General features: G+C 40.6%; 1 protein-coding gene across 4 annotated transcripts; it reads left to right on the top strand.

The window, feature by feature from the left end:
* The first annotated feature begins 63 nt into the window (after nucleotides 1-63).
* osbpl1a (oxysterol binding protein-like 1A) lies at nucleotides 64-25,478 on the top strand. Of its 4 annotated transcripts, XM_084548007.1 has the most exons (29): nucleotides 66-514; nucleotides 2,659-2,788; nucleotides 2,863-2,948; nucleotides 3,024-3,098; nucleotides 3,231-3,342; nucleotides 3,472-3,557; nucleotides 4,263-4,407; nucleotides 6,266-6,333; nucleotides 6,424-6,468; nucleotides 8,191-8,264; nucleotides 8,491-8,554; nucleotides 8,664-8,765; nucleotides 10,314-10,439; nucleotides 10,596-10,677; nucleotides 11,021-11,127; nucleotides 15,248-15,410; nucleotides 16,457-16,643; nucleotides 17,496-17,571; nucleotides 18,975-19,109; nucleotides 19,255-19,352; nucleotides 19,592-19,774; nucleotides 19,878-19,985; nucleotides 20,899-20,988; nucleotides 21,994-22,120; nucleotides 22,275-22,388; nucleotides 22,511-22,634; nucleotides 22,716-22,806; nucleotides 23,450-23,470; nucleotides 23,936-25,478. In XM_084548007.1, the coding sequence occupies exons 2-29, from the start codon at nucleotides 2,665-2,667 to the stop codon at nucleotides 24,036-24,038; spliced, it is 2,916 nt and encodes a 971-aa protein (XP_084404133.1). In that variant the 5' UTR covers nucleotides 66-514; nucleotides 2,659-2,664; the 3' UTR covers nucleotides 24,039-25,478. The 4 variants fall into 4 exon arrangements, with proteins under 4 accessions (XP_084404131.1, XP_084404133.1, XP_084404132.1 ...); XM_084548005.1 differs by having other exon boundaries at nucleotides 64-514; nucleotides 3,024-3,342; XM_084548008.1 differs by lacking the exon at nucleotides 23,450-23,470 and having other exon boundaries at nucleotides 69-514.
* The last annotated feature ends 1,284 nt before the right edge of the window (nucleotides 25,479-26,762 follow it).

Genomic DNA, 26,762 nt, shown 5'->3' with positions numbered 1-26,762 from the left:
TGGGCGAGTGTGTTTTGTCTTCCGGGTTTTGTTGTCAACGCTTTTGAAAACTTATAGTTTTGTTATATGTTTTGCGATTAGAGAAAACTTCTAAGTCCCAAGTCTGCAAAGTTAAGCTTGAATTTTATATGAATTTCCAACTTTTCTTTAAGTTAGCGTCTCTTATTTTGAAACGCTTGAACGGTTCGGCCGGGCGACTTCCGCTCGGGGGGATCAGCTGATCTCAGTGTAAACAGTCCACAGAGATGTGGTGTGGGACAGAGGCTGGGTGATACAGAAGTAGCAATATTTCGTCGTGGAGGGGGATAAATGTGAAGTCTGCGGTGTGTGGTGTGTGAGTGACAGCGTGATGGGTCTGTCGTTGTTCGCCGCGCTGTTTGCGCTGCCGTAGAGCAGCAGGAAGCGGCTCAGAGGGGTTTAAAACATCACATGCAGCCTCACTGAGGGCCTGTGTGAGAGCGACTCTGCCTCAACACACTGGAGTCTACTTCACTGGACTGGACCGGTTAAAGCAGTAAGTGTTGCAGTTGATCCTGCCGATGTGTTTATTCTCATGACATCTGGTCACAGCTGCTTCAGAAATCTGCATCACTAATTTATTCTACAGCTGGGAGGATCTGGGTTTGCCAAGATATGGCAAATATGTTCTGTATGCAAAATTTTTTCCTGAAAAGCAGAAATGCAGAGATAGGATCAGTTAAATGGACCTGAAATATCTGATATGAAAACATGAAACAGTCAGCGGGGAGAAATGCAGCACATGACTAATGTGTTATCTTGATCAGTGTGTAAGCAATGTGTGCTTCTTCACAGTTATTAGTTGAACATGATGAGATGACGGCTCCTGATCCACAGATGTGTGTTATTGTTTGAATTTATATAATCTTTTGGTTCTCTTTGGCTGCTCTTTTGGTTCAATATTTGATTGTTTGACATCTTCCAGCCACAACCTGTTATCACACTGGAATACTTAACCATCTGAGATGTCTAGAGGTGAAATTTCTCTTTTTCACAGAGTCGTCAACAGCTCATAGGGGCTAAGTAGGTTAAGAACGCTGTAGCCCACTGATTTAGTCTTTAAAAGTGTCTGTATTTTAAAATCTTTCCATTTGTTGTTGTTTTTAATGCAGAATGTTCACATAAATATAGTGCACTGTAATTACAGCAGCAAGGATGTACTAAGTACAACAGAATACAATACAAAATATATTTTTTAATTTGGTTATTAAAGAATTGTGACCAATATATGCATTAGGTGTGACATTTTGTGAAAAGTGAGTTTTGAGTCAGAGTTTAGATTTTACCTTGCAGAACACAAGGAAGACAAGAACTTGTGACTACAATAGAGGGACAGGCTGAGTAACTGTCGGTGTCACATGCCTCTCAGTCCCAGGTAAACCTGTTTCAGAGCCACTCCAACTATTCCTCTGTGCACCCAGCACACATAGCAACATCTGATCTGTCTTGTCTTGCTGATTCATTGATCCTTCCTCTCAGTCATGTGACATTCCACGGCATAAAACATACCAACGTTTTGATCGCAAACACAGAACGTCATGTGGCTGCTTAAAGAGGAAAGGGAGAAGTTGTTTCTTGCTTCATCTGGTGACCGTCTCCTTTTGAAATGGTTCGCATTTCCTTATGTGTTGCTTCTTTTTCGCTGTCTAACAAAATAAACTCTTGTGACTTTTTCCTCATGTGTCATAAAGGATGACAGTGATGCCTTATTGAGCAATACTGGCCACAATGAAGATCAATTTAAAAGACATTAGAGAAAAACTAGAAATATAAAGACATTAAAAGGCAGATTTCACACATCACATCCAGCAACTGGTTTAAAGTACAACCACAAAGGTAAATGAATTATATGAATTCTGTTATTAACTACCTTTATTCTGCACGTTCACTGCAGCTGTCCTGCTCTTCAGTATGAGCTGGGGTTGACAACCACTGACATGACCCTACAGCTGCTAACGTTAAAGTCATGACAGTAAAACTGGTTTGTCTAAGTTAGGCTCATTTAGAAAGAAGCGTTGCCGATGTCTGAGAATGCAGCCCTGCTGATGTCACAGGGATGTCATCGGGGTTATTGTGACAGATTTTTAGAAAAAAAGGTTGCATTAGAAACACAGATGGTGTGTTCTGAATCGCATACTTGGTCACAAATACACTCTGCGTACTCTACTGCATAAGTATCTACTACGTGCTACTTCCTGTAGCTTACCACATAGTCACATGACCACCGGGCTAATAAGATCACCATGGAAACAGTTTTTGTTGATTGTTTTCTTGATAGGTGATTGTTCTTATCAGCCATTTTCAGGAAGGTGTAAGAAAGCAACTCATACCCTCGTACCATAGCAATAGATAACATTTCAATTATGTTATCTTTACCATATTTGAAAATCTTGAAGTTCGTCACATACCTTCTCAGTACCGCCTGAGAGTCGGTGTGCTACTAGATGATGTGTGTGAAATGGGCTGAAGCATGTGGATGTGTATCAAGCAGGAAAAACACCATTCAGATGCATCGAGGGGATAGTGTGTGTTTGTTTTGTTTTTTTCAACCTACATGTTGCTACTGTTTGTTTGTTTTTCCCTGGACATGCTGTGTCAAAGCATCTCTACAGCCCTTTTTTTCCTGCGTTTCCTCTGCAGGGGTCCATGGAGGAGCTGGGGCCAGAGGAGCAGTTCCTGCGATACGCTCGGAACGGAGATCTGCCTGGAGTTCAGAGGCTCCTCATGTCCACGATAAGGGAAGAGACTAAAATCAACATCAATTGCAAAGGTATGTCATTAACAGGTGAGATTACCGTCAGTTATTTGTGTGCCGGTGTGAAGCAGTTTGTTCTGTTTTCTCAGGTAAAAGTAAGTCTAACCTGGGATGGACGCCTCTGCACTTGGCCTGTTATTTTGGACACAAGGACGTAGTGGAGGAATTGCTTAAGGTTGAGTTTCTTTTCAGCAAAACGCGTACATTTTAAAATACTGCACGGGGTAACGTGTGCTGTCCCACCCTGCAGGCGGGGGCAGACGTTAACTTGCCCAATAACATCGGAGATACGCCGCTGCACAAAGCTGCCTTCACAGGAAGAAAGGTATCTTCCCATTCAGATTTTAAGTTTCCTTCTACTCTTTGCGACTCTTTGTTTATAGTAAGATTGTTTGCTTGCATTTATTCATCCATTCATTCAATGAATCAATCAATGAATCAATCACGTATTGATCAGGAGGTTGTCATGCTGCTGCTGCACTATGATGCATGTGCTACTGTCATCAATGGGACAGCACAGATTCCCAAAGATGTCACTCAAAATGCAGAGATCAGAGGCATGCTGGAAGGTGAGAAAGACCTGTTGTCATCTAAGAGATACAATGAAAATCTGTTTTTAATCAATTTTCATGCTGAATGCTTTATGTGTTTATATAATGTTTGAAGTGTAAAAATCATCATTGTTTCTCTGATGCCAGCGGCTGAGAGAACAGAGGAGAGGAAGCTGGAGGAGGAACTTTTGGAGGCTGCACGTGAAGGAGACCTGACGGCACTAAATCAGTTGGTTAGTGCCTGATGCGGATTAACTTTATAAAATATTCCCAGATGTGATGCAAAGTTCTGAATCTAATTTTTAGTTCAGACATAATGTCCATAGCTCATACAGGCTCATTTCTGTGGTTACTGTTGTAGGTACAAATTTGTAATTTCAGATTTAGTTCAGGTCCATGCTATCGCCATTGATCAACAACACTTTTTCCCAATATTTTTATAAGTGTTGGACAGGTTGCCATGGGGTTTGGAACACCTGCTAGTCAAACCTACTTTTTATACCCACTGTGAAAGAGCATGTCAGTTCCAGCAGCCAATTTTCTGCATGAAATAATATATAATAATAATAATCCATAATAACAATGCCTTCTAAACGGCCATTTAGGATTGTCATTGTGAGCATCTTAGCATGGGTGTAGACTTTTATTTGTACGAGTACTGACAGTTACACGCTCAAGTGACACCATGTTCACAAGTCCAGGCGAGCATACAGTCAGCTACGCCCTTTGCATAACAACACTTCATGAAACGATTAATTTTAAAATCTGTGGACAAAATCAATACTTGCAGTATGTGCCAACAGAGCAATCAGGTTTTGAAACCCTTTGCAGCTTTAGCAATTGCAGCTCTAAATCAAGGTGGTGTGCGTGAGTTCTTAGAAGAAGAAGAAAAAACTGCAAACAACAAATCTGTTTCTGTCCGTGTGTGTTGGCTTTAGCTCAGCAGGAAGAAGCCTCCTGACATCAACTGCACAGATCTGCTGGGTAACACTCCGCTGCACTGTGCAGCCTATCGAGGCCAGAGGCAGTGTGCCCTGAAGCTGCTCAAGAGTGGAGCCAATCCCAACGTCAAGAACAAGAATGGTATGATGCATCGGCCAAAGCTGGCAGCCATGAATGACTGGTGATATTCATTCTTTTTATTTTTTCTTTCTTTCGTTTTTTCTTTTTTTTTGGTCAACAAATACCACGAAAATGCCAAAACCAACAGTCAACCGATCCTATTATAAGTCCCGCTTAAAGAGACAAAGACTAAAAACAGGGCTGCCAACTCTCACCCTTCTGGTGTGAGTCACGGGCTTTCAGTCTTTTCTGTGTCACACTGTCCAAGCAAATCTCAAGCCAAATAAGAGGAAGCCTCCAAGCCTTGCCTTGGTTTAAAAAAAGACAAAAGAAAAAGGTTAAACAGATTTTCTGTGCACACAGGAGGAAGTCTGAACATCAGGCGTTTTCTGCGTTTTCCGCATTTCGGCAACGACAGTGGATAACAAATTAATGTCTTCTGCAGGGGGTCGGAATTCGGCACAACATTGGAAGTGCGCACATAGGCCTCCACAAAGTCAGAAAATGCCTTTTACTGTATGCATGTTGAGTTTTGCTCACTCATTTACCTCTAGAAGGGGAATCCCTTCCCAGTTTATTATTTTAATCTGCAATTTGTGTTACGCTTTAGAGGTAAATGAAGGCGGTCAGAGTAATGAGACTCAACAATAATGAACGTAATGGGTTTGGACAAAACGCTTTGAGGAACTCAAGCTTAGTTTGTTGCTTCCTTCTATTTTATTACTATTAAATACCTGTCGCTTCAAAGCAAGAGAGTTGCATGCATTTAATCACCCGGCACAACAACACACAACAGCGGTAACTTCATTAATTACATGGAGGACAGTATCTTAGGGAGAATGCCTCCCTTTCTTCCCTTCAGACATGAGCTGTCTCACACAATCACTGTTTCACAGTTTTTACTAAACAGCTGTCAGGTTGAGGACGCCATCATGGTTTTTATTTCCTATTAGTAAAAGTCTGATCCGTTTACTGGGGTCAATAATGTGTTTCTGTTTCTGTTTAATTCTCACATTTCCAGTAGTGATGTTATTGTGCGCATGGATGCTTCCCATCATTATAGTAAAACACATTTCATGGTAGCACAAGTTGAAGCGGTTAAATTTACCTTAACATTACACAAGCCTTTTTAGCGTTTAAAGAATCATAAATAAGGCGACAAAAGGATTGTGTCATACTTTTGTATTGTTTGGATTGGTTTTTTGGGTCAGTATGTTTCTGCTGTTATTTAAAATTACATGAATCTGGACAATGTATCTTATCACGAGTTGATCCCAAATACACGGCTCTGTTGCTGTCAATACTACCATACCATATATACTGTACGTATATTACTACACAGCTGAAATAGACCCCCACCCCCTCCCAAAATAAATGCTGTATTCAAAGTGGTAAAGGAAGGGCTCGGGGGTGACGGGGAGAGAATTGAGAGACTGTCAGCCGATAAGAAAAAGATAGAACATCACCAGGCTTTTTTTCTTTTACAATCTTCACATGTTGCTTGTGCCAAAAACTGTTCCTTTAGGAGTTGAGTGACAGTTTCAACTCATTTCACGGGGTCTCTCGTCATTCCTCCACCCAAACAAAAATAGCAACCACTTCATCGCAATGTTTCCAGGTCTAAAACATTTCTGTGGCTATTTCTGTGACTCAAGTATGACAATCAGTGCCAGAAAAAGTTTAAAAATTGTAATTGCATGAGAGGCACAAGCTGGCCCTGGTAAATGAATCCTTGATATTTATAACTGCTGTTATAAATATTTGAATGCTGTCGAGCATTCAAGTATTGCCCAATCAAGCAGTGTTTTTGTTCTCCCTTTTTGTACATGTGCTGTCTTGTGTGAAAGCTCCACTTGTCTTGTGTTTCCATTACTCACAGGCCAGACTGTGTTTGACCTGGCCAGTGACACTGCAATGAAGCAGTTTCTGGAAGGCAGCCTTCACCGAGTGAGTGTTCAGATCACGGTCGGCTTCCTAAAGTTGGAATGATTCGTGTTTGATTTGTTTTTTCATGTTTCTCATTTATGTCCCCTGCAGGGTATGACACGCCATGTCAAGAAGCACGAGGGACTCCTCTGGAAGGTAAAGACTGGGGATTATCATCTGTGGTGGCAGAGAGAATCCAACATACCACAATGGGAAGTCGCATAAGCAGTGTCAGATATCACAGATGTTTAAGGGACACTGCAGGCTCAGTGCTAAAGAACTAAAGAATAGTCAGTACAAACTGTTAAATAAGATGTATGTGGATTTTCACAGCAGAAATTTTTCTGTTAAGACAACTGAAAACCCACTTTGCAGCTTGAAGCAGTTCACTTTTACCTTATATGTCTTTTTTGAGTAAATTCAGCTGCTACATATCTGTGAAGGATCTCAAGCTGCAACAAGGCCAACTGAACTTTTAGCATTTCTTAAAGACGTTTCGCCATTCAACCAATTAGCTCCTTCACTTCTCAGAGGCAACGATGTGCAAAAGTCCTGAGGATCATAATATGTAGACCTGTCTGTAATGACAAAATGAACCTGTGGGGTTGTTACAGTATCTGAGAGAGTCCTGTTCAGTAACATTAAAGATAATGAATGAGGAGAAAAAAAATAAATGGGAATAGAGACGCACAGCATTAAGAAGAACTTGACACTTGCCTCCTCAATAATTAGAAGAAAAAAAAGCTGTCCAGTGACGTTCGTACTGAAATAATACACAAATCTCCTCCATGAGGTCCCACATGTTTTGCTTCTTCTTCATTTCTGGGCCATGTTCATTAACATTAGTCAAGACCATGCCAGTCAGAGACTTTGGCTGGTTGAGCCAGCTGACCTCCTAATGCCTCCCCTAAAATAAAAGATTCATAGAGCTTTTCTAGGTCTTCCACATTTTAGAGTCTTTTCATGGTATCTGATACTTCTGCCACTTTATTTTCCATGATTAAATGTGGGGAAAAACGCATTTTTTTAAGTTGCAGTAACAGCAACTTGCCACTATGCCATACTCGGCTTAGAGCCACTTTTTGAACCCATGACTTCTTCCACTTTTCAACTGAATTCTCAGACTTCTTTTCTCTCTGTTTTGGTCGCTACCTCAGTTTTTTGCATCTTTCTTTAACAGTTAGTTGCTGTCTGTTGTCAGTTGCTGAGCAGGTGGCCAATAAAAAAAATGCTACAAGAGTTCAGAGAGTGAACTAAGACTTTAACGTTCTTTCCAGAAAACCAAAATAATGAGTTGAATGATTCTCTAAAAGATCTGTGGAGTTGAAGGGAACAGTCATTACTAGTCCCAAGCTTTAACACATACAACCAAACAGTGAATTATAGACAAGAATTACAGCTTTAAGGACAACTAAATATAAGGAAAACTGAAAATAAATGTATCCTGTAAACATATATTTTATATATATGTATTTATAATAATTAAAAACTCACCATTCCCCCTTTCACTGGGTGCCAGTCAACACACCCACAGTTGTTCCCCCACTAGCACACACAACTGAAAATAGACCCAGTTGTAATTACCACTTGTATATAGACGTGAGCTCTATTTAAATGTCAGAATGCAATTATAGCAGCTTTGGATTTCTGTAACAGCAGCATTGGTGAACTTTCTTCGGCGTTTCTTTTTTTTTTTTTTTTTTTTTTAGCATTTGCGATGTGTTGCTGCAGCGAGCATTACCAAACTGTGTTTCTAATTTAATTGTGTTTCTGAAGTGTCTCAAGTGTGCTCTCTATCTTAAATCAGAAAAGACCGAACAATAGTGAAAATCACTAAAAAACAGGCTGCTGATTCTTCTGTTGTGTGTGATCCCACAGAGCTCCAGGTTTTTTGGCTGGCGCTCCTACTGGGTGATTCTTCAGGATGGGGTTTTATCCTGGTACTCAAAACAGTAGGTGCATCTCTCATCTTGGCTGTGCTCCTTGAATCAGACAAAGATCTCAGCAGCAGATAAGTGGAAATAGTGCACGCTTTTGATGAGAACGATGCTGGAGGTGACACATGAATTAGTTAAAAATAGAACCATTCCGTCTTCTGTATCTCCGCTGAAAATCTGTTTTCTGTTGAGATTACAACCACAAAATAAGAGGCCTCGCTTATTTCTCTCTCAAATGAAGGTCAGATGGAGCTGCCAATGTGAAGAGGCAAGGCTGTAAGTCCCTCACACACTCTCACTGTTTGGTAAGCCAACATTTAAGAATTGCCCCCCCCCCTTTGTTTGACCCCTGTGTTGGATTCGTCTGAGTACAACGTTTGCATAAGAGAACGTTTCTGATCTCCTCGTTTCCAGATTCGAGCCAAAGATAACCGCTTTTTTACGCTCAAGTGCTTCGATGACAGCGTGCATCACTTCAAAGTATCACCTGACACTGACCCAGAGGCGACACGAAAAGTAAGTTTAACTTCTGTAGCTGTTATCCGTAACACTCTAGAGAAAGATCCGCGGTTGTCCCCTGAAGTGTGTGGAAAAAAAAAAAACGTATGTCTCAAATGTTCTTGTGAAGCACCTGTCCAGGCAACCGATTATGTTCCACTTCTTTACCATTTTGCCCACCTGCTCTGTGGCTGATGTGAAATGAGCTGAACCAACCTTGACAAATGGAACTTGTGAGCTTGTGGCTACGACATGGGAAGTCTTGAACACATGACTGGCGCTCAATTGGCGACCTTCAGATGTGAGAACACCACTGCTAAGCGACTGTCTGGAAGCTACTGAGTGGGAAATGCAACGTAATGTGGGAAACACAGAGGCATGACAAAAACACAAGGCCATTTTAAATATTAATATTATCCTTAGACATAGAGCACATTTAAAAAGAAAATGAATTCAATGATTCATTCACTTGCAATGAACTTACAAGCACTCCGACATTTCTGAAAATGTCTGCAAACATGTCAAAACTTGTAACTTCCACTTTTTTGAATTTTTAATTCCCACCTGTTCTATAAAAACATGAATGGCACTGATTTGCACCTATCAGGCATAACATCTGACAGGAGAAGTAAATAACACTGACCATCTTGTGACAATACAATATTCTGCTGGGAAACTCTATGACCTGTCATTCTTGTAGATGTTACTTAGACATGTACCACCCACCTAGACCAGACCAGGCACCCCCACCCCATAGCAATGACACATCTCAAACTGATCAAGTATCTGTGGGATGTACTGGAATAGGCCTGAGCCACAGAGGACCTTCTCCCCTCAGGACACCCTCAGAAGGCCCACCCTTGCCTGTTAATGTAAACTACATTATGTGCTGCTTGTTTGGAAAAGAGATGTTTTTTTTCTGTTAGAGGTACTGTAAATACTGTTGAAATAAGAGTAATGAACATGTTAGTATGCTAGCTGCTGAACACGTGATATTGATCAGATGCTATCCTAGAAACAGCTAGCTTGTTTCTGTTCGAATGTAAAGGAATGCTACCAGCACCTTAAGCTAACAGATTATGTCTTCATGTGGTATTAGGGTGTCTACAATAATATAAACTTTGCATTTGCGCTGGTAAAAAAATGAAAGACAAGTTGCATTAAAGGAATAGTTTGACATTTTGGTGAAAAACCGTAGTGTAGCTTAGCATAGTTTAGCATAAAGACCGGAAACACGGTGAAATTTATTTTCATTACACTTAAGGTTTTGTCCAGATTGGCAAAATGCAGTATAATACTGTATTGCCTTCAGTAAGAACCAGAGTGGTTCTCCCTGTGTCTAGTCTGTTTGTATAAAGCTAAGCTAACGTGGTTGTGGTTCCACAGATACGGCTTGTTCCTTTTGTTTAAAAAGCAAATGAGCAAATTTCCCACAATATCTTCCAACCTCTCCAGTCATATAGAGGGATGGACCCTGTAATTGTCATGTCTCGATATTTGAAAGCAATCATTAACTGGTTTTATTTTCATTATTAACCAAAGAAAAATCTGTATTTTTTCTTTCAGGCGTGGCTTGATGCGATGGAGGAGCACTCTGCTTACAGCACACACTACTGCACCCAAGAGCAGGGCAGCGTGGAGGATGAGGACGAGGAAGTGATGTCAGTTGGAGAGCTAACAGAATCACTACAGGTGGGTGTACACAAAAAAAATCCATAATTAGCATGTCAGCATAATTATCCATAGGGTTTTTTTCAGAACTAGAAAGCCCCCCCCCCCCCCCCCGTCCTCCCACCCTGCGCTGCTTTTATCCATCTGCAGTTTTCTCTCGTCTCTCTGAATTACCAGGCAGCGGATGTCAGCCAGAAGAAGCTGGAAAAGGAGGTGGCAGCGTTGGTGTCCATGCTGAAAAATGACGGGCTGTCAGAAAGTAAAACCTGTTATTTTATGGTTGTTTAATGTTTTTCCCTCAATACAATGTAATATAGCAGAGTAGACGCCAGTTATGAACCATTCAAGAGTGCAAAGTAAAACATTATGATTAAAATTACAAGCATCACCAGTCAGATTTAATGGGATACATTCTCAAACTTTCTCATTCAATGTTTGATTTTGATGAAGAGCCTGCTCCATCTGTTTCTGTCCTTAGAGGTTTCTGTGATCGCTGTTTGTAGCTTTTCTCAGAGCTTGGAAAAACACCAATTTCAACTTCACGTCTGCTCCAGGTTGTTCTTTTATATTTTGTGACTTTCAGTTGTGTTTGATCCGCTCAGGTTTTCCACCAACCATGCTGCAGAAAATGCAAGAAATCTGTGATTTGTCCAGCGAGACCACTTCCAGCCTCAGTGTCTGTCTCAGTCACTTCTCCAGACAAGAAGGGGTAAGTGTCAGCTCACCTAGGACGGATTTATGTCTTAATTTGAAAGCCTGTTGGCTTCTATATGTGACAGGTTTTTGTCTGTTTTGCAACTTGATTGTCAGCGGTGTGGCCTCCGTAACCTGCAGCGGGTTATTTTTTAAATTCACTCAAACCGTAAAACAAATCGTCATGTGACAGTATTTTGACACATTTAGCTCTGAAGGAGGTGAATGGCATTTCAGTGGCATTTTAACTCCAGTTTGTTTAGAGATCTGTGAATAACACTGTTTCTGCAGAGAAATGCTGGATGACTGTTTATCTTCCAGGCTCCTGTAGAGGCTGTGTGGGCTTTGTAAGATGATATGTTACGTTGCGATTTGAGTGAATTGTCTCTTTTAGAAAATGCTGTAAAGACTATAAATATTGCAATCAACAGGAGCTATCTTGTTTGTGACCCTTGTATGCTTGGTGGTGTTTTTTTTTTTGTCAGTCTGAGATGTAAAAACAAAACATTCCTCAAAAGAAAATTCAGATACAATTCACACCTCCAAGTGAAATCGGCCGAGTGGAATACAGTGATTATAAGCTGTCAGATGGGTTTTCTTTGTTTATGAATCAATGGACTTGATTATAATGGAAGGATTCAGTGGTTAGATTGCATCCCTTGATGGGACTGCTTATAGATCACAACAAGCCCCAACCTTGAACATCAGTTTTATAACAATATAAAATGTATTCCTAAAGCACTTGGCTAAACACTGTCGTGAGTATGATGATTCACAGGATAAGATCTATTTCAGTGTTTGGAGCAGGAGGCTTCTTGGCGGACTGCGTGGCCTGGTGACGTGTGTAAAGTATGAATGACTTGTGCACTTCAAGCTCTTAGTGATTCAGTTCATAACAGAGCTGAAGGCATCATGTTGTGAAATTGCATTAGCAGCACAGAGACGATCACTGTTGAGCCAGTTTACTACACTGGCCTCGCGCCCAGTGGCACTCTGGTTCAGCTGTTGTCTGTCGCAGCAGCAGACAAACAATCCTCTCTAAGGGTGGACAATGCATCCTCCATCGTGGGTCACAGGGTCATTTTAAACTGTGACAGTAAATCCTTCTGGAAAATCAAATGTACTTTTATTTATGGATAAAACAGCAGGATTATCTTTTGTGTTAGATAATCCCTTATTTAATATTTGACACATTAACATCCTTTACTCCGATCAAGCATAACATTATGACCACCTTCCTAGTATTGTGTAGGTTTCCCTTGTGCCTCCAAAACAATTGTGACACATCAGAGAATGGACATGGTCCTTCTGAGGGTGTCCTGTGGTGTCTGGCAACACAATGTTGTTAGTGGGGGCCTTTGGGTCCTATGGGTTGAGGGGAGGGGCCTCTATGGATCATCCCATAGATACTTGATCAGTTTTGGATCTAGTGAATTTGGAGGTCAGGTTGACACCTTGTGCTTGTCCTTTTTTTTTGAGTTGTTCCTAAAGCATTTTTGTCTGTGTGTGTGTCTGTGTCAGGCTGCATCCTGCTGGGGATGGCTCAATAGCTATGGGGGGGTAGGTTATGGTTATTTACATCCACCATATTTCTGCGTATGTGTCAAAGCTACAAGTTGTGTACCAACATTTTGCTGACTTTAAGACTTCTTCTATACTTGAGGGGAATGATAGTGTGAAGTTTCTCAACTGGAAACAATTTTTTTTCTGATTACTGCAGCATCACATGAACGCACAGTTAACAACATTCATTTGAAAAACCATAAAAGAACCATTAATTTATACAACCATTCTAGCAGCTCAGAGAGGATGTGAATACAGCTCAGTTTGTTTGTTTTGGGCAAACTAAAACTAATAGTGATGTCAAAGAAAATTATCATCAAAGTCAGCCATATTCATCGTCATGGCACCATAAATAACTGCGCAAAATGTCACAGAAATCCATGTAATTGTTGTTGGCATATTTCAGTCTGGATCAAAGTGGTGGATTGACCGTCATGTATTTAAGAAAAAAAGCCATGCTGTTAGAGTTACTTAAAAAACAAACATTATTAAATATGTAAATCAGTCTGGTTCATTTATCATATAATATGCTGCATAGAAAAACGCACCCAGGGGCTTTTCAAGAGTACCATGCATGATACAGTGTGACAAAATCTCTGTCAGTCTCACTGGTGGTATCATTAAATTTCCTCAGCACTAATACTCAGAGTAGCTTTAACAGTGCATCTGTGCATGTCTCCGTATGTGTGCAAATTCGTTTGTGGCTTGTCAAAGTATATTTAAGGAATATGATTGCTGGCTTTGTGGTGGTTGAACGTGGAACAGTACATTTACACGCAAAGTTATTGAACTAAAAATTGGAGTATGATCGAATCCGGTTTCTGCTGGAGCCAGATTTAAACCTGCAAAGCATATAATTAGCAACACATGTCAAAGAGTGTATGTCTGATTTCCCTCCTAATCATGCTCTCCTATCTCAAATCTGTAGCGAAATGTAGTTTGGCAGCACTAGATCTAAGAGTGAGAGTGGCCGTTCTGCATTTTCATTTTGCATTATTTCCTGTTGCAGTCCGAATCCATACACAACATTTACTTATTCAGATTTGTATCCGAACGCCACATCAGAATGACAGTTGTCTTCTCCCTTCTGATTGTTAAAACTGATGCAGAGTAGCGCTGATGCTTTTGATGTTCCTCTGTGATGAATGCACACTTGAGTTGTTGGATATGTAAATCACAGCACGCTTGGGTTTACATGATTCAATTCTTTTAAGCCAGAAATTCTGACTGCCTGTCATTTTCTGAAAACATGAACAAAGAAATTGATCAATTTTTGAGACAGAAGCCCAAATTATTAAAATTTCAAAAAGGTGCAGGACAAAAAAAATAAATCTTCAGTGTTTGACCATCTTGTTTTGTTCTGACCTCTCTCGCGCTCAGTAACATACAGTGGTTTCATCTCGCAAACAAGAACGTTGAATTCCTCCCGGATCTTAAGAGGATAAGACGCTGCTGGCGAAGACGAAGCTGCCAAAATACAGTTTGAATGTTCTGGGTTTAACAGCCAGTCCAGCGCTCTCAGGGTTTACACCTGGGCCCGGCCTCGATCGCTCAGCTGCACAGCCTTTTGAACTCCGATCTGCAGAGGCAGAGTGCGCGATGAAAGGCTTACAGAATCTCAGAGCTCACCATGAATAGGCCTGGTCTCAATAGGAATAATTCAGACATGTACATTATAGCTCAGTCTGCACATGACGGTTGGCAGTCTGAATGAATCTCATTCCCCCTGCGAGGAAAAGAAACTGAATCACTTCCAGCTCCTGCAGCGCTCTTCGACACTTCGGCACCACCTGTGGAGGGGTCAGCAGCAGGAATTTACTCTTTAAAGTTCAGTATAGTGTTGGCAAACGATCTTCAGGCTGTCACTCTACAGCACTTACTCCCCACTTCATCTCGCTTGCTCTTGTCTTGTGTGGGTGATAATTTATCATCTTTGTCTTCTGCTTTTGTTTCTTTGACAACCCAAAGTAAAACACTGCTTTGTTATAGGTTTCTAACACTGTATTTACATGTCATCAGACTGTCAGTGGAAACAATGAAGTAAGATTACGTTGCAGAACAATATGCGCTCCGTCGTATTATCAAGGCTGATGTTTTGCGTAAGCAAATGGTTTATATCTGAGTCCATTACTCGTCATTTGATCCCCTCTCCTCCGCGGGAATCATGTTCTCCGGCAGGCCATTTGAGATGGCAGTGTCAAGGCAGCTGTCCTCCATTACAGATAAACACGGCTCATCCTTCTCTGCTCCATCTCCGTCTCCCTCAGTGGGTCTGATAATGAGAGGACAGAGCAGGGGGGGAGGATCAGTCAGTCAACGTGCTGTTTATTTGCAGACCTGCTGCCATCACAGCCTGTCTGACAGTCACGCACATTAGTCTTCTGTTTGTAATGAGAGTTGGAATAAAAAAAGTTGTTGGCTGTGAGAACACTTGCAAATCTCCTGTAAGTGGTCACCGACTGCAAAAGATAAAATTCCATGTTGTGTTTGTGTGTTTCTGTGAGTGATTAGTCTGTTTCCTTTTGCCTGCGTGTGTGTGTGTGTGTGTGCGTGTTTGTGTGTGGTGAGCTCAGGTGCGCAGTCTGAAATTGGAGCACGAGGTAGAGAAGAATAAGATCCTCTCTGAAGCGCTGCAGACTCTCGCCACGGAGCACCACGAACTTGAGCAATCCGTCGTCAAGGGATCTTCACCGCGGAGTGCCCTCAGCGAGGATGAGTTCCACGACGCCGTGTCTGGTGAGTTGACGAGTTATCAAACACACTGGGGACATGCGGGAGATTCAGTGACAAGCTCACACTCGCTGCTCTGTCATTCGTCTGTAGGACACTGGAATTCTTTTTCCTGCCAGTGAATGTCTTTGGTATGTTTGCCGCTCCTTGAGACTCAAGTGTTGTCTAGTTGTGTTGGAAAAGAACTTTTCACATGTTTTTGGCGTGAAAAAAAAAACCTGCATGGTGTAGAAATATTAAAAAACTGGGCCTGACTAATGCTTGATGGTTTTTGAAAAGTGGCTACAAAATGTTGCTTTGTATTTTCTGGAACTTCCTTTTGTTTTTAGTTTAGTGAAACATCTAATTTTATGCAAACGTGACCAGGCTGATAGAAGAAACGTGAACTTGGATGCGTGACAGTAGAATAAAATGTAACGCTAATGTAGATCTGCATGAGAGATTTGCATTCATCGTTACAGAGCATGATGTGAATGTTTTTTTTGTGCAGATACTTTGTTTATTCTATATATACTGTATCATATACCAATTAAAATCATAAATGAGTCCCAAGAAATAATTGTTTGCGGTATTCATAACAAGTGGGGCATTTTTAAGTTGACAATTTAAACACATATATTGTCAACTGATACTGGCCCGGCCTATGATTATCCACAACTATGTGAAAGACGACCATAACCTCATAAAGATGTGAATAATATCCACCTATGTGTGTGTGCTTCATATTCTCATAATGAATTTTTGAGTGCTGTGACCGAGTAATCTTGACAATCAGAGTGGAAATTTTGCATCTGAATAATAAACTTGTTATTTCTTTCCAGTGGACAAAGTACGTTATTACAAAACAATTCTGACCTGCTGTTTTTAGCCACTGGCACATCAGCAGTAATCTGATCTACGTTAACTCACCATTTGATTTTGTCCTTGGGATTTTTTTTCCCTTTCAGTTTAAGCAACTTCGCTTCATGCTCTCGTGTCTGTGTATTTTGTCGGTTTAATTTTTTAGGACGCTGTCTCTCTCTGAATCTTCTCCATGTGTCCGTCTCTCTCAGATTCAGACTCTGAGCTCTCCCTGAGCGGCTTTGAGACGGTCGCCAGCCATTCCTTTGAGGAGGACGACGACGACGAAGGCTCTGTCATGCTAAGCAGCCCTTGCGGCAGCCCTTGCAGCAGCATGTTGCAGGAGGATCACCATGGCGACAAGGATGCGACTCAACCCAATGGGATAACAAAGCATAGGTCAGCGGTGCAATATGCCCCCACAGTTTCCTAAACGGACCGCTGACTCCCACTGCTTTTATCTCTCAACAAAACTGAGGAACGGGGCTGTCCTCTCTTATCTGTTATTGCTGCTTTTATTTTTTTCTTGCTTTGATATATCCTTATCACTACTGTTGGGTATTACTCAACCTTCGTCGAGACTCCTGTTTTCTCAGATATTTGCTTTTGTTTTTTTCCTTCCTCCCTCAGGTCTTTCCACTTCATAGTGTGAATAATTTAGAGTCAGAGTTGTATTGAAAGGACTAAGCTCAGTGTTGGAGCTGTTAAATATTGATAAGGTCACAGTGTAATGCAATAATCAGTTTGCAGTATGATCCCATGTTGGCTGATCCCTCGGGCAGCTTTGGAGTGTGGTTCAGACAATTTGGGTGGATTATAAATGTAATAGTATGGTTTATACCTCTTTTGTTTTTTTAACATGGCTTATAGTCTACATTCTTCTTCTTTTAAGAACAGCAACCTCCAAAGCTTTTCAGACAGTTTGACCGGGTTGGCCCTCTGTAATAGAGCTAAGTGCTGCTGATGGGTTGTTCCAAGGCTACTGACCACCGTTGCTGCTGGTGTTGTTTGTCTGTCTGGGCTGTGTTCCAGTACGTCACATAATACATCCCTGGCTTTTGTTGCCTATATTCACTTGATGTGACTCCTGCAGCTATTACATTTCTGGTACATTTACCCTAATGAAATGTGTCAATTTTTTAGAGAACTAACACAAAGTAAATGTACCGCATATGCGTCAGAGGAGACAAATAATTTCCTGTTATTTATATGTGTGTGTGTGTGTGTGTGTGTGTGTGTGTGTTATATTAGGACAAGCTTACCTGCGCCAATGTTTTCAAGAAATGACTTCAGCATTTGGAGTATCCTGAGGAACTGCATTGGAATGGTGAGAATGAAACTCAAATATTGTTTTATTGGTCTTGTCTCATAGGTGGCAAGAAGCCAGCTGCTTTAGTCCCATCATTTTGTTATAGACAGAGAAAATTGGTAAAGACAATCTGGTGCTCAATTGAATTCTACTGACTTTGGTTTCTTCTTGTGCCACCTTTAGATTAAGTATTTTGGTGAAATGTCTTGATAACAATTGGATGGCTTGCCGTGAAACAGTACAAATATTATTGTTCCCTTCTGTGCCTGCCTCTACCTGATATTAATCAGCCTCAGTTTAATTTGTGTTTAACGCAAATTAGTCAACGCTACGCTATCACGCTAGAATTAAAGTGGGTGTAATTGATAGATAGATAGATAGATAGATAGATAGATAGATAGATAGATAGATAGACAACTTTATTGATCCCTTTGGGAGGTTCCTGCAGGGAAATTAACATATCCATCGCATACAGCACTGTCGGACATACATGTACATGAATTGGATAGAAAACAGTGAATAAACCCCAAATACCCAACACCCAGAAAGAATAATAATAATAAATGTTGTGATTGTACATACGTGGTTTGTAACTATGTATCAAAATGTGAAAATGGATTTTTCATTTACTTTTCACACTGGGATTTAATACATTGTTATGCATAAAAATATCAATTACAGCTGCTTTAGTCCTAGCATAATAGCATGCTAGCATTTGCTAATTTTCACTTTAGTTTTCAAACCCAACAGGCAGCGGTTTAACGACTTCTTATTTGTAAATAAGTGTCTTAAACACTTTCATATCCGCACCAAAGGGCAAATACACAATCCTAGTAACTAACTCTGCCATCTGGAGTTGGCAGAGACCAAAAGCAGAGCTAAAAGAGAGTTACTAATGGACTTAGAAACTTTTCATCTACTGCAGGTTTAAATGTTGAACATAGGTCCCACAAACACTTACTTAGCATCAGCGCATCATTGTGAGCATGTTAGCATACTAGCAATAGCATTTACCTCAAAGCTGCTTGCAAGTCACGTTCATCACCATCTTCTGTGTAGTGTCATGTGTTGAGCAACATGTGTATAATTACGTGTGGGCTTCTGTAGTTCCGGTTTAGGTTGTGAAAGAGTTCACGGCCCATTAGAGCTCAGATGCAGTATTGAAAACCTGTTATTCTTGTATATGCGGATTGTATTTTATTAAACTTTCCCTTCATTTGGCACCAGGAAAGGACACATTAAAGGTATATTCTTGTTGGTAGACGCCAGAGCAACTTGCTAGAATACTGAACAAAAATCCTCTAAGCCTTTTCAACACTCAATTTTTATATTGCACTTACAGAGAACTGCTGCATGAAAGGACTTTATGTTCTCTTTGTAATGAAACCTTGTTTCTCAATTCCTCCTCGTGCCTCTTTCAGGAGCTCTCCAAGATTACAATGCCAGTGATTTTCAATGAGCCGCTCAGCTTCTTGCAGCGTCTGACAGAATACATGGAGCACACGTACCTCATCCACCAGGCCAACGCCTCCTCAAATTCTATTGAGAGGATGAAGGTAGTACGCTCTGTAATATTCTCGATGTATTATGTGCAAATTACTTAAATGCTCCCAGACATTGGTACAGTTTAACTGTCTCTCGGCTTTGCTTTTGAGTTCGTTGTGTTTAATTTATGAGTGTGTGTTTATCTACTGTTGGCAGTGTGTGGCTGCATTTGCAGTGTCGGCTGTGGCGTCGCAGTGGGAGCGGACAGGTAAACCCTTCAACCCTCTGCTGGGAGAAACCTACGAACTGGTCAGGTAAGTCTGATTGTACGACTCGTGTTCAACACTTTGAGGAAATTTGGGGACACATCAAAACTTTTGCACATATCAGTTACTGGGTGTAGTGTTGATGCATCCAACCTCGAAAGTCAATTTACCATTGGGCGCCCCAAGGTTTTGCATACAGTTGGGAAATACAGCATAAATATGAGCTTACCAGTCATACACAGCTCTGTGCTTATATGGCCTTTAACACCATGTCCCTGGTTGTCCAGAGATGATTTGGGCTTCAGGCTCATATCAGAGCAGGTGAGCCACCACCCTCCAGTCAGCGCCTTCCATGCGGAGGGCCTCAACCAAGACTTTGTGTTTCATGGATCCATCTACCCCAAACTTAAGTTCTGGGGTAAGAGTGTGGAAGCTGAGCCAAAAGGCATCATCACGCTGGAGCTGCCCAAGTAAGAGTTTCTGGCTAATTTAGGTTTGTAGACAGTATCACATGTTGACCAACTTAAACCTGTTCATCTTCCTTAAATTGTTGGGGGGTTTTTTTGTCTCCAGGTACAATGAAGCCTACACATGGACAAACCCTACTTGCTGTGTTCACAACATTATTGTGGGTCAGCTGTGGATTGAGCAGTATGGAAGCATGGAAGTGATCAATCACAGGTAAGAGAATAAAATATGTTTGGGTCACTACAATATGAGGATTAGAAAATTAAAACAAATCAAAAAAAGTGTCATTTAATACATATTTGGTTTCCGTGGTGATGCGCCACATTAAAATTAAAATCATAGCATCATTTTATTGCCATCTTTGTAAAGAGCAGTGTAAAGTTCCTAATGCTTAATACAAAGCGCTCATTTGATTTTAAGGGAAGGGATTTTATTTATTTATTTTTTTGTTGTGAGATGGAGATACATACATTAATGCAAAATTAAAAGAAACCAGCAGTCACTTTAAAACAGTTTTCTGTGGGCCAGCCAGCCAGAAGGACCCCACTATGAAAAAAAAATGTAATTGTTTTTTTTCACACATTTTCCATATCGTTGTTACGACCGGGCTTGAGAGGCGCAACATAAAATGGAGACACATGACGGAGTTACAAAAATAAGGGTTTATTTAATTCAAAAGAAAAGAAAAAGGCTACATGTCAGACATAATGAGCTTCTACAGCTGAAAAGTGTTCCTCCTAGGCCTCTTCAACAAGGCCCTTTATTCAGTCTTCTCAGGTATGGCTGGTTAAGGTGATTAAGCACAAGCCAAAGACACTTGCACAGCCAGTGGAGGTGCAGAGGGGCGTAACATCATTATAAAACATTGAATGCATCTCTAAAAAGGGACACACATCAGTGTGTTCTCTGCTTCATTTGTTTTCATTTGTTCATTTTAAATCCTCCATACTAGTAAATACTCCAAATACCGCAGATAAAGTGTTTCTTATCAAGTAGAACAAGTCTGACACAGACTGAGGAAGTGTGACCGTGGTGGAGGAAAATGGACGGACCAAATGAGGAAGTTTAGTATGAGTCAGCCAGAAGAAAGTGAAAGGGTAAAATGTTGTTTATTTCTCTTTCCCAGAACCGGCGAAAAGTGCTCCCTGCATTTCAAACCATGCGGCCTTTTTGGAAAGGAACTGCACAAAGTTGAAGGGTATATTCTGGATAAAAGGTACAACATGACGGTCGGAAAAGTTTGTTAAATAATGAGTCGTCTTAGTTGGGATCGATGGTCATTATTCTGGTCTGGAATGCTGAGTAAAATGATCACGTGACCAGCGTTTAAATCAGAGTTCTCACAATGGATTATTATTCACTGAAATCATTTTAGCATGTTGCAACGTACACAAGGACTTCACGAGTGCCTGGAAAGATTAGTTTTCTTTAATAATAGGCGTCGGTGTCAAACGGCTAATTTATCTGCATGATGGTTTCTGAACAGTATTCCCTCAATCGCCTGTATTTCAAAGCAGCTGTGATTCAATAAGCTACTTAAAGCTGTCTAAAGAGGCTTAATTTGTAATTCAGGCCATACAAAGTTAAGTAGCTCCCTGGAGCACATTTCTAACTTCAAGTGTGACATCAGAATACATTAAAAAAAATAAAAAATCATCATGCAAATGATCAATCGACAATTCACACCGTTAATAATTCATTGCATAAATAATTGGCTCCTGAAGGATGTGTGCACTGATGCAAAATGAAAGTCAAAAGTGTATGAAAGGCAGCAAAAAAAAAAAACAAAGAGGAGCAGACAGCATAAATAAAGATGGACAAGAGCAGATCAAATGACAACATCAAGGACTGGACACAACCGGTGCGTAGGACCACGAGAACGAGACTAAAAGTGCACTGTGAGACGTACGACCCGCGAAACGACTCTGAGAGATGTAGCAACAAGAGATGACGATAACAAGCAGAGAGATGACAGGATTCTCATTGGTTACTCGGCGTCATGTCGGATGCAGCCTGAGCCTGAAGCTTTTTGGCTTCCTTGTAACCGTGAAAGTTCCACTTAACTGCAGTTTCCAGAAATCTCCCACACACGAAAGTGCTTGTCTGGATCGGGGGGAGCTTTTGTTCGAAAGTAGGTTTTAATATGTAGAAGTTAACCCTGAAATCATCGCTAGTGTTCGTGTCTGAGAACATTTGTGCATGTGTGTTTGTTGTTCGACAGCAAAAAGAAGCTGTGCGCTCTCTATGGGAAGTGGACAGAGTGTCTGCATGTCATTGACATTGCCGCCTTTGAAGCCCATAAGAAAAATGACAAAAAAGGAGCGGACGACAAGAAAGGCAGCAAAGCGGTATGACTTGTTTACAGCAGAGAGTCCCATGAGTTTACTGTCATGGTTCATCATGTAAATAATTTAATTTAAAGAAAGAGTTCACAGAGTGGAATAAAATTAGATCTTGGCTATCTTTTTTTTGTTTGTTTGTTTTGCTTGTGGTGGTATCCAGGGTTGTAGTGGGGATCAGGAGGAGGTTCCTTCACCTGCTGCTGACACCGTGGAGGTGATTCCTGGCAGCCAGCTGTTGTGGAGAATCGCACCCAGACCAGCCAACTCTACCCAGGTCTCATTACTAATGCAGATTATGAGCATTCGTCAGAGCGTACTAGTAGTCTTGAAGGGATTATGACATTTTAATATGGTCTGATAGGATTCATACAAACTGAATCTTTCCTCTAACTGCAGATGTACAGCTTCACGTGTTTTGCGATGCAGCTGAACGAGCTGCGCAAGGAGATGGAGGGAGTCATCCCTCAGACGGACTGCAGGCTCAGGCCGGACATACGAGCCATGGAGAACGGCGACATCGGTAATGGTCGCAGGCAATCAGCTCCAACTGATAAATCGAACTGTAGCCTGAAACGCTGAAATGGTTTTATCATTCAAACAGACCTCGCCAGTGAGGAGAAGAAGAGGCTGGAGGAGAAACAGAGGGCCGCTCGCAAAAACCGCTCCAAGTCTGATGAGGAGTGGAAGACGAGGTGAGCGTTCTCCTCGTTCCCCATTTAACTAAACAGGGTTTGAATGGTTTAAAGTCAGTGTTTGAAAGATTGAAATTTTTTAAAAAGATGCAAGTCTGTAGCAACTTTTGGAATTGGGAACAGTTTTAAAAGCCAAAGGTCGCTTTGCTCAAATGTTCCAAACTGTGTTCAAATTTCTGAAAAGTGGGAGTTGTAAAGTCAGCTCTGAAAGAAGTGTAATACCAAGAGTTCCAGTAATGTTTGGCCCTTTCAAAACTCAAATTTCAAGGTTTTAAAACTTTTTTGCAGATACGCGGACATTGAAAAAAAACTTTATTTCAAAAACCTTTTTTTTTTCAAATTAGATTTCAACCTTTCCGAACACAAAACATGTGTATGCCGTTTCAAATTATGTCATGATATTACTACCATGCAGTACCAGCGAATATTAAGACAACAGCTTTTATCAGTGTGGCTAAAATGTCATTGTCACTACTTGACAATTGTGGTAACCCACATGTCTGCCTTTAATGCTGCTATTGTATCATCTTATCATCTCTGTCTTTTCTATCTCACACTTTGTTGCTTTGAAATGCTCGAGCTGAATCTCTGTTTTATCTTCACTCGTCTTGTTTTCCGGCTGCGTCCCGGCTTTGATGTTAAGGAGTCCTGCCCTGGGCCCGAGGTTAGAGCTGCTTCGCTGTTTGACTGATGCGCCTGAAATATTTGATGTGATCATGTGACCTTCCGTGTTTTCAGACACTTCTTATTCACTAATGTTAATCCTATCGGCAACTGTGTCACGCTCTCTCTTGAGATGTGGGAGAGAATCGCTGATGATAGTATCACAGTTTGGAGACAAACTTAATAACCCGCTCTTGCTTCCACCAGCATGAGAGCTCCACTTACTGGCACAAAATGCAATCACCCCAATGCCTCAACACCTCTGAGTTGCTTTCCTTCCCTGCTTAGGTGCAGTTAATGTCTAACGAAAGCAACTGACACACTCACAACCCCCATGCAAATTATCCATAACCTTGAGATGACACGTCTTAACATTCCTTCCTCGCTTCAATGTAATGTGATTTTTTGAGTCATATCTCCTCAGCTGATGTCTCTGAATGCTGATGTGTCTCCGCTATGTCTGCAGATGGTTTCAACAGGGACAGAACCCCCACACCAACTCCCAGGACTGGCTCTTTTCTGGTGGATACTGGGACAGGGCGTACAGCCAGCTGCCAGACATTTACTGATGGACTTTTTCCGCGCGGGAAAGAGCGGCGTTAAAGTGACGTTTCAGTCCTGGTTGATTTGGTGACACATGCAATTACTGGTGGAAAGCAGTTGCGGGTTTAAAACGGCGAGCTCGAAGAATTCTGGCGACAGAAAAAAAATAAATGTAATTTTAATAAATAGGTAATAATTGGCCTTTTTTCCATCATACTTCAAGTACCTGTGATTTGATTTGAGGCAGAACACGGCGTGAGTCTGTTAACAGCAGGGCACTGTTAAAAGAACTGTGGAGAAATCTGGAGATGTGCAGCCTGCAGCTCTTCATCTAACAGCTCAGTGTTCCTGTAATGGCTGCAATATTTCGGTACAAGTCCGCTGTGAAGTAAAAAAAAAAATAAAAAAAATGACTGCTCAAACATGGCATTACCTGACAACCTCAAAATAAAAGTCAGACTCTGTTTACATTAGCAGCAATCTGAACCCACCGACTATCATCTCATGACAGTTTAGCGTTCTTCATTCATATCCAGATAAACGTCTGTTATGATTATATTAACTATACTTTAACGCAGCTTTTTATTCAGGAATGGCACCACAGACAATCAGTTCATAATAGTGAGATAGATTGAGACTTTACAGACATTTATAAATCTTCGAGATTGTCACTTTAACTCTTTTTATTATTATTATGATTATGATTATTATAGCATAACTACAATGACTGCAAGCAATATAAACAAAAAAAAAGTGTACTTAAACGGTGTGTGGCCTTAATCTACTTTATGATTGGGAAAGCTGTGCGCAAAAATGTCAATAATCCGTAGTTACAAAATGTTAAGCTGTTTGACGAAGCTCTGAAATGTAGCATTTGTATTTACACTGAGACCAGACTGTTTCTGTTCATAATGGACTTTTAGAACAGCGGAAAGGGGTTTATGGTTTTAATGTCCATCTGTCTTCTTTTAAATGTTCCTTGTAGTCTTCTGACTCTAATTGTATATCTGTGTATATTTACACAAATTCAGACCGCTCATGACCTCATTGTGTTATTCAGATTCACTGTGGACCAAGTTAAACTCACAACACCACTAGTTGTAAGTTAACAAGCGGCTGATGGATGTCAGTCATTGCTCATCAAGTATTTGCCTTGTAAATATATATATAGATATATTTCTATATATGCTTACAAAACATACCTTATACATTCTGTATTAATACTACACTTATAAAACAACTAGAAAAACTGTCTGGGACTACTTTTGATTGTTTTTATCATTCCTTTCTCTCGAATCCCGTGTCTTTTGTGATTGTGACATGTGTACATCGTACAGTTGACAGATGACAACTTTAAAAAGTTGTTTGAGGCTTGTGAGGTCAAGTAGAAACCCATAACTTTAAGTTATTTTGTCTCCATATAGAACATTGAAAGTATTTTACTGCACACCTAAATAAAACAGTTCAATGTCTTCCTGTACTTTTTTATTATTTATGTCACATGTTTATTATATATATACAGGTATACATAGGAGTCTGAAAGTGAAATGTAGTTCATCAGGTTAACAGGATGATTTTAAAGTGAGCAGTGTGTTAAACTCACTACATAGATCTGATCGGTCATTTTGAAGTTATATTCAAGCTCAAACGCTTTAGTATTAAATAAACAATATTACATTATAAAAGCCCCTCATATGAATCTTAATTTGAAGTTATAGTGGTAAATATAAGGTGGAATATGAGGTTTCATTCTGATCACGGTTGTTGATCCCAAACATCTTACCAAAATCTGATGTGAGATCAAATAATATCTGTTTGTAAGTGTATTAGTTTCCTAAACACTCAATAGGTGTGCTTGTGAGTGTGAATGGTTGTCCGTCTCTCTGTGTCAGCCCTGCGATAGACTGGCGACCTGTCCAGGGTGTACCCATTGACTGTATATACCAGGGTGTACCCCGCCTCTCACCCAGTGACAGCTGGGATAGGCTCCAGACCCACCGTGGCCCTCTAGGACTGGGGAAATTAATGTATGAATAAATACTACAATTTATATAGAAAAACGTCCGTAACTCATTTCATGTAAGCTAATACACATTTATTAATATTAACTGCACGCGGTAATCCTTATTCATAAATTATTTCTCATTTATTTGAAACTCATTTATAACTTTTCTTACTCTTTTAATCTATCACATTTTTAAAACATACAGATTTATGCATAGTAATATACACTGGCTGGCCAAAAAAAAAAGGCGCCACCTGGATTTAACTAAGCAAATAGGTACAAGCCTCCTATTGAATAATTACTGCATGGGTGATTATCTTTCAGCTGGCAACAAGTTATTTAACCCCAACTGATGCAATGAGTAGCTTCTCATTTCTTAAACAACCATGTCTAAAGACATATCCTGTGATCGTGGAAAAGTTGTTAGTCTGTTTGAGTAGGGTCAAATCATTGTCATGCATCAAGCACAGAAAACATCTAAGAAGATTGTAGGAACTACTAAAATTGGGTTAAGAACTGTCCAACGCATTATTAAAAACTGGAAAGATAGTGGGGAACCATCGTCCATGAAGTGATGCACCCATCATGCCTAGTGCCTACTGTACAAGCCTGTGGAGGCAGTGCTATGATCTGGGGTTGCTGCAGTTGGTCAGGTCTAGGTTCAGCAACATTATGTGTCCAAAGAATGAGGTCAGCTGACTACCTGAATATACTGAATGACCAGGTTATTCCATCAATGGATTTA

Source organism: Chelon labrosus (genome assembly GCF_963514085.1).
Source record: "Chelon labrosus genome assembly, chromosome: 7".
NCBI classification, from domain to species: Eukaryota; Metazoa; Chordata; class Actinopteri; order Mugiliformes; family Mugilidae; genus Chelon; species Chelon labrosus.
This window is presented reverse-complemented; position numbering and strand designations above follow the sequence as displayed.

Bases quoted from the DNA above. Each gene is read 5' to 3' on its own strand.
- osbpl1a (XM_084548005.1), top strand. From the start codon at position 2,665: ATGGAGGAGCTGGGGCCAGAGGAGCAGTTCCTGCGATACGCTCGGAAC. The intron at 3,558-4,262 runs GTTAGTGCCTGA...TGTTGGCTTTAG, and splicing joins TGACGGCACTAAATCAGTTG to CTCAGCAGGAAGAAGCCTCC. The intron at 19,775-19,877 runs GTAAGAGTTTCT...TTTTGTCTCCAG, and splicing joins ATCACGCTGGAGCTGCCCAA to GTACAATGAAGCCTACACAT.